The sequence below is a fragment of the Cucumis sativus genome, chromosome 2 (assembly GCF_000004075.3).
Source record: "Cucumis sativus cultivar 9930 chromosome 2, Cucumber_9930_V3, whole genome shotgun sequence".
Lineage (NCBI taxonomy): Eukaryota > Viridiplantae > Streptophyta > Magnoliopsida > Cucurbitales > Cucurbitaceae > Cucumis > Cucumis sativus.
In genome coordinates this window covers 19,660,076-19,672,670 of record NC_026656.2, presented here as the reverse complement: position 1 = coordinate 19,672,670, position 12,595 = coordinate 19,660,076, and the positions used below count along the sequence as shown (strand labels likewise).

At 31.9% G+C, this 12,595-nt stretch overlaps 2 protein-coding genes across 2 annotated transcripts; one reads left to right on the top strand and one right to left on the bottom strand.

The window, feature by feature from the left end:
- Window positions 1–4,597: 4,597 nt before the first annotated feature.
- Window positions 4,598–6,071, top strand: LOC101216697 (zinc-finger homeodomain protein 2). The gene has a single exon (XM_004152564.3). It carries the CDS (start codon window positions 5,011–5,013, stop codon window positions 5,725–5,727), a length of 717 nt encoding a protein of 238 aa, XP_004152612.1. The 5' UTR covers window positions 4,598–5,010; the 3' UTR covers window positions 5,728–6,071.
- A 2,692-nt stretch (window positions 6,072–8,763) lies between these two features.
- LOC101216927 (GEM-like protein 1) lies at window positions 8,764–11,536 on the bottom strand. The gene is made up of 4 exons (XM_004152565.3): window positions 11,074–11,536; window positions 10,875–10,976; window positions 10,078–10,349; window positions 8,764–9,265 (listed from the first exon to the last, which is right to left on the bottom strand). Exons 1-4 carry the CDS (start codon window positions 11,417–11,419, stop codon window positions 9,077–9,079), a joined length of 909 nt encoding a protein of 302 aa, XP_004152613.1. The 5' UTR covers window positions 11,420–11,536; the 3' UTR covers window positions 8,764–9,076.
- Between the last annotated feature and the right edge of the window lie 1,059 nt (window positions 11,537–12,595).

Genomic DNA, 12,595 nt, shown 5'->3' with positions numbered 1-12,595 from the left:
CATAAAGTATTAGCTTTTAAATGACTTGGATTAAGATTATTTAGAAAGACATTATAAACTGTCCATTCCAATTATATCTTTTGTTATTGTGAAACACTTACTTTAGAAACAATTATTTCAAATTTGGCTTCATTGTTTTAATGACTGTTTAAAATCATATTTTCCACTTAACAAAAGATTAAGATTAACAACATGGATGTATTGTATAGGGAACAGATTGTGACTGTATGTTATTATTCTTCCTGCTGATTGAAATTGAAGAATAAAGGAGTTTTTTTTTTTTTTTTCTCTCTTTAAAAAAACGAAATAGAAAAAGTGGAATTGAGGGGACACATTTTGATGGGACTGTTGGGAGTTGTCATGAAAATGGATGCCACGATATATGTTAAGAGATCTCATCCAATGCTTGTTAGTTGTTTCACAGACTCCAGCAAGATTTTCTGCTGCCATTTTAGAGACATTTACCATCAATATCTTCATTCTTTTTTATTCTTCTTTTTCTTATTTTCAATAGTCTACACCCAAATATAATATATATATATATATATAGATGTATTTTGAAGTAAGTTTTCTTGTTTGCAGGTCAGCATTAATTTATTAAAAGTGATTTTTTTTCTTCATATATGTCAAGCCACAGGAGAACTGGTGCATGTATTGAAGAATACAATATTCAATCTCTTTTTATCCGTTAACTAAAATAACATTCTATTTCAAATGTTTATACATGACTGTATGAAAGTTGGAAATGAGCTTTTATATAATTAAAAAGCTTTTTGTAGAATATTATTTAAATATGTAATCTGAAATAATATTGATAATTAATCGTTGATTTGTGAAGATACGGAGGGCACTGTGCTTATAATCCCAATGTTTAGAATGGGAGATGATTGCAGTAGAGATTATTAGAAAGTTAGAGCTGTTTGCAGAGTGTACTTTTAATTAATTATTAGTGTACTAAATTCTGGGGGACATTTAAAAGTGGTACTAATAAAATCTTTTGTTTATTGTTATTATTAAATCTTTGAAGAGGAAGGTTACGTGGCTTGCCTAAAACCTTCCCCTTATGTCCATCTTGGCCCTAACAATTGGGCCATTTTTCGAGTTAAAGCCCCCACTCTTGGCTCAGTAACAACAAAGCAAAATAAAAGAAGTAAAAAAATAGTAAGTCATTATACATAACGAACAACCATTATCTTAAGCGAGAGAGAGAACCAGCTAGGAAACAAAAGTTTCTTACTAACGTCTCTACCGAGATGATGTGAACAAAATTAACAAAAACAGCTCTATGACTATCCTAAGCAGTCGTGGCATTCACAATGTAGGCAACGAAGAACACCAAAACAAAAGAGGCAACCCAGTAGCTTTAATTTGAAACATCAAAGTCGTTGCTGAGTCAAAAGAGTGGTTTAAGCTATTGTTGAAGTGACATATAATTGTAGATATATGAATTTTATTGTAATTGAAATAGAAAGTAGGTGAAGCAAATTTTGATATAAGGATGTATGGGAGCGTTTGGGAGGACAACTACGCAGTCCCCATCTGTGCCGACAATTTATTGCCTTCTCCCTCCCTCTCTCTCTCTCTCTCTCTCTCTCTCTCTTTTTAAAAAAATCAAATTCTTATTATTATCATAACTACATATGTATATATACATATATGTAATTGTTATTCTAGGGTTGAATATTTGTGCCTGTGATGTGCTTCGGGTTCCTAGACATTGGTGTTTCCGTAGTTCCCACTTATGGCCACCGCCTCACCTTTCCAACGTTCCAATTCCACTAATTTGTTTTTATTAATATCTCTAAATTCTACAGCCCATAAATTCACATACTTTCTTTCTAAATTTCCTCACTTTGTTTTTATTTAGCAATTCCATACGAGTAATAATATGCCTAAATTTTGAAAATTTTCTATTTTTTAACATCTAAGTTATATTATATATAACATGTGTTGTAGGCAGTAGGTGACAATTTTAAAGATGACTTATATAGTTTAATTTAAATTCACCGTCTTGTGTTATATTAAAAATCTATGAATATCAAAAGTCGTATGATTTGGTTGTGGTTAGTTAGATGAATTAATTAGAAGTTACAACAAAAATTTTAAAATAGGATTTATTGTGTACATATGATTTAGTCTAAAGTTCATGATTTAAAATAAGTTTCCAATAAATTGATATGGAGATCATTCATGGAGCTAAGCTAAGTTTAACACATATGTATATATATTGTTTTTGTTTGTATAAGAAACATAGGTATATATTGTATGTGTATTGGGTGAATAAAATTGTAGTTATATATGGTAATAGGATATGAATTTATTAGGTCAACCGAATTTATGTTAATTAATTTTCTTGGAAAAACAAAAGTTGTCAAAAACTAACATGGAGATCAGAACACCAAAATTCATAATGACAGCCTAACTAGCTGAAATCAGTGTAATAACTCATACAAAGAATTTATTGAAGTCTTTGTTATAGAAATAATAATAAGGTTTTTTTTTTTAAAAAAAAATTATTGATGGAGAGAAAAACAAATAGTGGTGAAAATTGAAAATTGTGAGCATGACAGAGCTCAAATCCCCAAATTTTAATTTCATAATTTCATAATTTCCATTCCCTATTTTCTATTTTCCACCATTTCTCGTTTCAATACAACTTTCGTTTATTGATCCTCTCTCTATAACTTTACAATTTTAAACGGTCAAATAGATTTATATTTTATTTTAATGTTGTATTTGAAGATTTTCAAAATTTATATTCATGTGTATGTTGGTTTTTTTATTTATAAAATTTGTTAATTTATATTTATGTACTATTTAAATTTTTAATTTTAAGCACTTTGTGAATGGTTAGATATATAAACTTTGTTTTCTTAGTCTCACTTTAATATTTTATGATATCATTTGATTAACATGGTATAAAGTAAAAAAAAAAGATTGAATAGAAACTTAATATTTTGTATAATATAAAAACTAAATTATCGTCAACCAAAACTTAGATTTAAACTCAAAAACACTAGATCTTAGAAGATTAGGTTGAGTTTTCCATCGGCACCACCGTACAAAATTGAGGTTGACATCACTCTTACACCATATATACACGTCCCGATTGAGAATTAGAAAATGAGCCTTGTAAATAGTCTCTTGTAGCACCATGCAAAAAGGAGCAAACAATTCTCTATGTGCTCAGCGAATAAAAAAACTCTGTCATGTACTCTAACTTACGTATTAGAGAGTTATTTGAGTTGACATGAAATCGGTGTGAGTATTCTTAGCAAATTAGCTCTAACCTTAACGAAAACACGTTCTAATAAGTGGAGAAGACCTAGATGAAATACTCATTTTAACATACATTAATGTTAAACAACTTAATGAATAATGTTCGAGACAACAAATCAACCGCTTGTAAAAATATGAGAAAATTTTGTGATTACAAAAAAAGAGAAAGGAAGGGGAAATGAAGGGGAAAGGGGAGATTAGGGATATGAGTGATAAAAAGAAATGGAATTTAGGGCAGTGGGCTTTTTTGGCCATACTTTAGAGAGAGGCATTAGGGGTTAAAGAAGAGATGTTGATAGGTTTATCTTCTTCCCCAATTCATAACTTCTTTCCCACCTCACCATTACCTCATTCTTCTCTCTCTCTCTCTCTCTCTCTCTTTCTGCCATTTTTCTTAGTGCTGACAAAACCTTTCTTTTTTTCTTTTTATTTCAATTATCAACCAATCTTTTTCTTTAACGTCATCATTGTTATTTTATTATCTCATAAATTTCATTCACAAAAACCCTAACTTCATTTCTCTCTCCCTCATACCAACTTATTTTCTATTCTGCTCTCCAAATATGATTTTTTTTTTAATAGAGTTTGATTTCATTTACGTTCTTTTCTAGTATACAGTAAGATTTCAAATGTTTTCCTAACAGTAATAATGTAAAAAAAGGGTAAGAAAACAACACAATCTTTTAAAATGAAATAAAAATAGTCCTAATCTCTAGATTTTTTTACTTTGTTATGATTATGCAGATGTATTAAAAAATCAAGAGCAGTTTTATTTTTTATTTTTTATTTTTCTCAAATTTAACTAAGAACTCAATCAATTTGTTTAAAAAATGGAAACTACAGTAAGAAATTGAGTGAAAACAAAAACAAACAAAATTTTCAAATTTTTAATTTATGATTAATGGTGTTTATCAAATTTTCGACTGTAAATTTTACATTTATTAAAGAAATACTTCAACTCCTAGCTAAATTTTAATTCAAAAATGAAAACAAGCTCTTTGATTTGGAAACTATTTATTTATTTTTTAAATTTTCAAAACCATAGATAGCAATTGCATGACAAAACATAAAAATACTTAAAACACACCCATATATATTATTGTTCTAGACAAAACAGAAGTAATTTACTAAAACTTGATCTGTATTAATTGATTATCTTTATTAAAATTAAATATTTATATTTTTCTTTCGTCGTTGTCAAATAGTAATAAGTCGAGCTATGTTCGGGTTGACTTTATGAAAAAGAATTATTTAAAGGTAAAAAAGAAAGAAGAAGATAAAAACAAGTGGGAGAATGGAGAGAATAAGGTTTGTATTTTGATATTTTGAATTTTATTGGAGTGGAAGGAAGGCATTAGAAAACAGAAAGAGTAAAGACAGGTCCTTTTTTTTTTTTGTGTGCAGACTGGGGAAAAATTGATGGCCACTCTCTCACCCCTTCTCTTATCCTTTCTTTTCTCACCCATCTTTAAATTTTTTATTTTTTTTATTATTATTCTCCAAAAGGGTTAACTTAAAAACCTCCCAAAAAATTACTTTTTTTTTTTTTTTTATTAAAAAGAAATTGTTGTTTTGTTTTGTTTTGTTTATATACATATCTGAAGAAGATACACACAACCCATGTTTTGTTTTGTTTTAATCTAATCTCCACCCAAAGAAAGTTTTCGTTTTTAATTTTTTTTAGAAAAAAAGTTTTGAATTGTTTTTTTTTTTTGGGGGGTTTCTTCCAAAATGGAATTCGACGAGGAGAACGACGAGGAAATAATGGATGAGATGCCAATCGCCACTCACCACTACGACTCGCTCACTAACTCAGCTTCAACTCGGCCAAAACCTGGTGAAGGTGCTTCAACAGCGAGAAAAGCCAGTAGTATTAGATATAGAGAGTGTTTGAAGAATCACGCCATCGGAATCGGCGGACACGCGGTGGACGGTTGCGGCGAGTTTATGCCGGCGGGAGAAGAAGGAAGTATAGACGCACTGAAATGCGCCGCCTGTAACTGCCACCGAAATTTTCACCGGAAAGAAACGGATTCAGATCAAGGACATTACTATTACCAACAACAACAACAACAAATTTGTCCATATCGTGGGCCCACGCCACACCCATCTGCTTACGTGTACATGAGGGGGGCCCCAGTTCAACAAAGGGCGTTGGCTTTGCCGGCAGCAGCCGGGGGGAGGGAAGAGGACGACACGTCGAATCCGAGTAGTAGCGGCGGCGGCGGCGGAAGTGGAAGTGGGTTGTTGTTGAAGAAGAGATTTAGGACGAAGTTTAGTTCAGAGCAAAAGGAGAAAATGTTAGAGTTTGCGGAGAAAGTTGGATGGACAATTCAGAAACACGACGAAGCTGATGTCGAACGATTCTGTATGGAAACCGGAGTCCGGCGGCAAGTACTTAAGGTGTGGATGCATAATAATAAGCATACTTTAGGGAAGAAACCCTAAATTTTAATTAGGGTTTTAATTTCTTTCTTCTTCTTTTTCTTTTTCAAATTTTAATTTTATTTAAATTCGGTGAGTTTAGTAATGGATTATTATTATTTCTTCTTCTCGATGATTATGATCATGTTGTTTAGTGCATTACTAGAGAAAACAAAATTCCCAATTTAGGGATCTAAAACTAGGGTAGAATATTTTAAGTAGGGATTTTTTTTTTTTTTATATGGGGTATGAATTTGATGAGGATGATGATGATGATGAAGATGATGAATTAATGATGTTAACAATTAAAAACTGAATTTACACTCAACATTTATTAATGGGGTCATGTTGAAAGTTTGAAAATGGAATTATTATATCTCCATTTTGGGTGGATTTTTTAGGATGAATGGGTTTGTTGGATTGTAAATGTAGAAAGAGTTTTTTTATAAAAAAAAAAAAGAAAAGAAAGGAAAGGGAAACGAACGTGGTAAGCATGCAAAGGCAGCTCTTTTCTTTTAGTTTCTATTCACATCTGTCATCCTTTCTTCACACTCATCTTTGCTTTAATTACTAATATGAATATAACTTAGTAGTTAAAGTGGTTATATTGTGACAATTAATGATTCAAATACCTCTCTCTATTCTTTATTGGAGGAAGTTTAATTTAGTGTAATTACGATTGTGAATAGTTGAAACCGGATTTGACACCATTTAGGTAACATAAATGTCATTAAAGATCTTTGTCTTTTATGTCTATGGTTTGAATAGGGATGTTTTTTTCTTTTTCTTGGTGTTTTGGTTTAGGTAAAATGGAAGTATATGGAAGTAGGTTTAATTATTTAAGGAACTAAGTTTTGGTTGTGTTGGTAACCAATAAGAAAGAAGAGAAAGAGAGAATGAATCTTTGGAAGTGGATTTTGGTGGCAAAAGTGAAGAACATGAATGTAGTTCAAGTCTTGAGCTTGGTCCGGTGTCGGGACAATCATGTCAATATTGATTTCAACTCTTCTTCTTTTCTTTTTTGTTTTAATGTTTCTGTTTTTTCTTATGGTGCATGTAATAACATTGAACATGTGAGACTTTTTTGTTTGAATTGAAAGGAAAAAAAAAAACTCATCTTCGCTTTGGCATAATACCTTTGCTTATTGCTCTCTGACAGTACAGCTAAGATTTTATGATATTTTCATATTCATAGTTTTTTTTTTCCTGTCATGTCTCTTTGCTTTTTTTTGCCTTTGCCTTCTATCTCATCAAACATAAAGCTGAAAAACCATCTCTCAACCTAATTGGATTCCTTCACACTCTCCATTATTGTTTATGTATCTTCTTTAAGAAATTTTAATTTAAAGAAAAGACTAAGAAACCTAAGTTTACACCCTTACTTTTCTGTATATGTTTAACCATTTGGGTGCAATAATGGTAATTTAATCAGTCATGTTGTAAGAAAAATAAATCATTTTCTTAGGTAAAGTTTGGTTATTAACATTCAATCTTACCTTGGGCGAAAAAATGGAGAATGTCGTTAGTATATAAGTAGAGCGTCGAATATGGTTTTTCGATGCTAAAGAATATCGGTCCATACCCCACAAATGCATTGAAATGGGATCTCCCAAAAGTTTATCACATGTGACATAAGCGTTGGGAGAGCACATATTGATGCCAAAAGTGAGAGCGTTAGAAACATGCTTATTTCCTAATGTTGTCGGGCAATAGTCGAGACATGTACTCTCTCTCTCGGAGAAAGTTGTAGCCATCGAAATGAGATGGGGATAATGCTTGATGGTTTTTATGACCATTTATTCATAATACGACATATTTAACATGTCGTACTTTTTTAAACACCTATTATAAAAGAAGTCAAAAGATATCTATCGTTCTAAATATTCCGTTAGAACCTACTTTTCCATTGAAGTTATCGTACCGATTTCTCCTAACAACAATACATACGGCTTCAAGAGAAGTGTTACCTCTAACAAGTATGTTTATACGATGTTGATAAATAGTTTAATCTCCTACCACCATAAAAGAAAGTTCTTATTTTTACTATGTGGTTATCATAAGGTCGAAATTAAACTTTTAAGATACTTCATTTCTTTTAGTTTTTAATTGAATAATTAGATTGTTTTTTCTTTTCCATTTTGTTTATAGGAACCACCAAGCTTAAACATAAACAACATTAAACCACACTTTGTGTTTCTTGTACTTGAGAAATTTAACAAATGTGTGTTGCCCTTTTTGCATCTTTAATTTCATGTTTATATATTTTAACCTTAAAGTGTTGAGTTTAAGTTTCATTTTGTTTATTAACCCAAAGAATTAAAAGAAAAGATTTGCAAGAAGTATAAAAATATAAGATTTTGAAACTTAAAAAGGCTATCAAATCTAACAAAAAAACTGTTGCTTAAAAACAGAAGGTGAATAATTGTTGAACGATACTCACTTGTTGTTGGCAGACATGAACCATTAAGAAAACATTCAATTATTATTGGCCTTTCAATGTTAGACTAAACACTTCATATTTTTTGATGTCTCATCTTTTTTAGCAAATTTCTTGATATATGATTAAAGAAAAAGGAATAAACACCAAATAAATATTTAACTTCTTTTTCTTTCTCTATTTTCAAAAGATAAATAGAACAAAAAGGATTGAGGCCAAAATGAGAGTTGAAAGCCCAATGTGGAATGATGAACCCAAATATCGTCAATCTTATCATTATACCCTACGAACAATTCAATCTTTAGTTCCTTCGTATATTACTTACTAATATATTCAGAAAATTATGCAGCCCTATGTTCTTTGTTATTTTTAAATTTCAAATTGTTATCTGTTTTCAACTTTGAATTTGAAGTTTAGTTTCCACTTCCCATTTAGTTTCAAACTTTTGAGAAGTCTTTGCTCACACAAAATTTAGAGGTTTAGTTTAGAATTTTTAATTAAATAGGATTAAACTATTTTTTTTACATTTTTTTTTATCATTATTAATTAAAAAATTGTGTTCAATATGGAACTTTTAATTAAATATGGATTGATTAAAACTAAGGACGAAATGGAAAGTAATATAATACAATCATGAATACTATTTACGTTTCAATCAACAAAATTACAGATGGCATCTACAAAAGTTCAAACAATTTCCAATGTTTCACTCTGCTCTGTTTTAATCAATCCATACACAGTAGAATTCAAATATGAATTATGAAGTCCACAAGGACAACAATACTACCAAAACTACAATAGAATTACCCAAAGAAATAAAAGGATAGTTTTTCACCATTTGTATTTCTACAATACTTTTGTATAACATCAAAATCTGAGTTTTACTTCAATGCTCACCGTGGCGGCAAGATGGAGAATGGCAGCCTTCCTAAGATTTCACGCAGACAATGGATTGTTGGGATGTAGGGCTTCTTGAAGAGTTTTCACTGCACTATCATAAGATACGAACCCCATAAACCAGAACTCATGATTGTCAATGGAGATAACCTGTATGAACTTTTCAGCTGGTTTGGCTTTGCTTGTTGATGGGTTGACTGATTTTAGGTGATGTAGTGGGATCACCACCTACCATATAACAGAAGATACCGGTGATTTTCAATCAATTTTCTTACAAACTAGGCGATATACAAGACAGAAAGGATAGTGTGGATCAAGCAAAGAAGAGGATGCAACTCCAAAATGGACGGCTGCATCGTGATCTTACAAACTCCATAATCTAATAAAAGTAATACATTCATAATGAACACAGCACGTGAAAAACATGCATCATCAAATCCTAAAAAAAGAAGCTACGGATCAACTGAGGAATCCTCTGATCAGCACTCAGCAGATGATTATAATCAAATCAAATCTGTGTTCAAATTAATGAACAAAAGGCTAAATATATCTATGTTTTGAATCAATAGAAGAAGATGGCCTTATTTCTTTGTAAATTGTATTGGTGTTGTAAGGTCTTGTAAAAATTCTTAAACCTAAATGCATAATTCTTTTGACTTAGCAGTAGATCCATAACAGACTCACAATGAAGCGTAATATGTGGGGTTTGGTTCTTTAAGGGTTTCATGATTCTGTATTTAGCTTTGAAGCATTCAAAACAGATTCAAGAGGAAACTGGGTGGATTATGCAACTTAGAGATGTTAGAATCTGACTTGACTTCACTCGTATAAACACTTAATGCAGTATTACCTACATCCAGTTAGTGTTCCCAAATGGGTCAAATGCCAAGTTCTAGTTTACCCACTATTAAAAATATTGATAGCCCATCCTTCACATCTTCTTCACTTAAATTGACGTCAATTCAACCAAAACTTTTAGTATCACCTAATTCTCGAAGGCTTATTGAACAGTAAAGTACGCTTAAACAATTCAATTTTACCTTGTACAGGCTCCATTGAGTCTCCTCACCCACTTTGTATGAAAGAGGATTGTCACTACAAAAGGCAAGTTTAGCCGTTGATATGTACAAAGTTCCCATCACTGGACCAGCTGATGTGGACAAGTAACATGCATATGCCTTCTGAAGTTTCTCTTCAGGTGTATTCTCAAAAGTCTGTCGGAAGATTTTCTCATAACCACCTTCGGCGAGAACTTTCGTCCCCTGAGCAATTCTTCCCACAGCAGCATCAGCAAAGCTAGGCCCTGTTTTCACTGGTTTGAAACCAAAATTGCTTTGGTTATCATTATTGATTAACAGAAGCAGGTAAAATGTTTAAAAAACAGCAATAAAAAATGTTTATTTCGCAATGACTATCCCAAACATTTAGTTCCAAATGAGGATGTGCAGGAATTGCTTATACTACAGTGCCAGATAAAAGGTAATCCTAAATTCAGGTCCAGGCAATAAGAAGAACGCAATTCGCTCAGTGGAATGTCACAACACATAAAACACCAGAGGATATAATAAAAATGAAACGTAAGAGAAATAGTTCCAAGAAACGCCTAATGCCAAAATCCTAAGCAGAACAATTGTAAGTTCTCAAAGATCTGTGTTCAAATGAACTTGACATAGTATTGCAATCAAATTGGAGATACAACATTGTATGTTATCAGATTATCATAAAATCTCGTCTTAACCATTTACAAGTCCATCATGTATTTAAATTAAATTAAAATGAATCAATAGCGATGAGAAGCTAAAGACGCGTTGATTATTAGAAAGAATTAAGGGTTTACAGTGTTGCCACATATTCCCAGCAAGATCCTCAGCCTTCTTGGTTGCCTCAACCGCTCTCTTTCCCCATCTTCCAAGCATCACCTTCACGGAATCCATTGTATCTGATCATACATCAAACATGCACATCCATTGAATATGAATTTCATAATTCACAATGCGCAATAAATATTAACATCTAGAGAAATCAAAAGAACTTACGCTTGGAGGAAGAAGGATTTCCAGGAGCCGGAGCTGCAGAAACATAGGGATTAGCTTCAGTCGGCAGAGTGGTGGCATTTCCCTCGGAGATGGGAGCACGAGCCTCGCTGTTTGGCTGAGTTTGAGGTGGAGGCGGAGGTGGATTTTGGGGTTGGGAGCCCATGGGGACGGTGGTCCAGTTCTCGGGCAGCGGCGGGGGAGCAACGTCGCTAGGATCAAGCTTGGGGTAGGGAGAATAATCACCGGAACGATGGTTGGTATCTGGATCGGTATGATCGGAGTGTGACGGTTTCGGAGGAGGGGGATTGGATGGATCGGGGTGAGGGTGTGGGAGAGACTGACTCATTTGAAAGGATCTCCGGTGAGGGTGAAATCAACGGGAAGAAATGAAGTTTTTTGGACGGTGTTTTAATTGGTTTCTTCCTATCTAATGTTTTCGTTTAATTTGGTTTTCTTCTTCTTATATTTTATTTTCTTTTTATACAGAGAAATTAGAGATAATGTTTCTTTTTATTATTTTCATGACAGATAATAATTAAAATAAATAAAGAGAAAACCGACAACGCAGAATACGTGGAACCTTTTTAACGGTTGGAAACGTAGGGGTCAAACCGTCAACGTTTCAATTTTGAATTCTTTTTCTTTTTTCCTTTCTTATTATAAATTAGATTGAAAAATAAAAAAGGAATGAAAAATATATGAGAATCCGATTATGAAACTGGACACGTTTGCTTATTTATTAAGAAATAACCTTGAATTTGTAAAATGGCAAGTAAATCAATATGGATGAAGTATAAGCTAATTAATTTGTACAAAAATAGCCTCTCTTTTTAATTTAAAATAAATTAATACTTCTCTTATGGAGATTCCAAATAACTTGTTTTTTAAGCAATAATATGGTCTTGGGAAGATTTTGTTGCAACGGTTCTTTAGTTAATAAAAGATCCAACCAAAGTGGGAACACAATATTCAATCTCACTTTCTTGTTTCTAGTACAACAGACAAATGAAAAATTATACAAGTTATAGTTTAGAGTTTAGTATTCCCAATATAGTTTTTTGATATTGGAGTGTGAACTAAATGTTAACCAAATCTGACTTACATCATAAAAGAAAAAGACCTCGTTAAAGTGGGCCTTCTTAGCCAAAGGTTCAAGCAATTCACACACCCCATATTTAGTTGAGGCTAGAAAATAAGGTATTTGATAGATTCAACAGATTTGAACTATAAGAAGAGAACCTTACAATTACCTTCTCATATCAACTGTTGTTGTTTGCATCAAGTCTTTATTTTGTGATTTTTTTTTTTTTTGAGCTAAGAAACATAAAATAATAAATTGAAACTTCTTAAATAATAGAAAATATATCACATCATAACATGTACTATGTCAGTTACTCATGGATTTGTACCGTTCGTTTGATACTAAATTTTGATTAATCATTTTAATTCGATTTTTTTATACTTACATAAATATTAAACTCAACGGGTTGCGTTAGTTAGAGCTAATTACTCTAAATTGAGT

Coding starts and splice junctions, on each gene's coding strand:
- LOC101216697 (XM_004152564.3), top strand. CDS start 5,011: ATGGAATTCGACGAGGAGAACGACGAGGAAATAATGGATGAGATGCCA.
- LOC101216927 (XM_004152565.3), bottom strand. CDS start 11,419: ATGAGTCAGTCTCTCCCACACCCTCACCCCGATCCATCCAATCCCCCT. Junction 10,977..11,073: donor AAATCCTTCTTCCTCCAAGC/GTAAGTTCTTTT, acceptor ATGTATGATCAG/ATACAATGGATTCCGTGAAG. Junction 10,350..10,874: donor TGGGAATATGTGGCAACACT/GTAAACCCTTAA, acceptor GTTTCAAACCAG/TGAAAACAGGGCCTAGCTTT.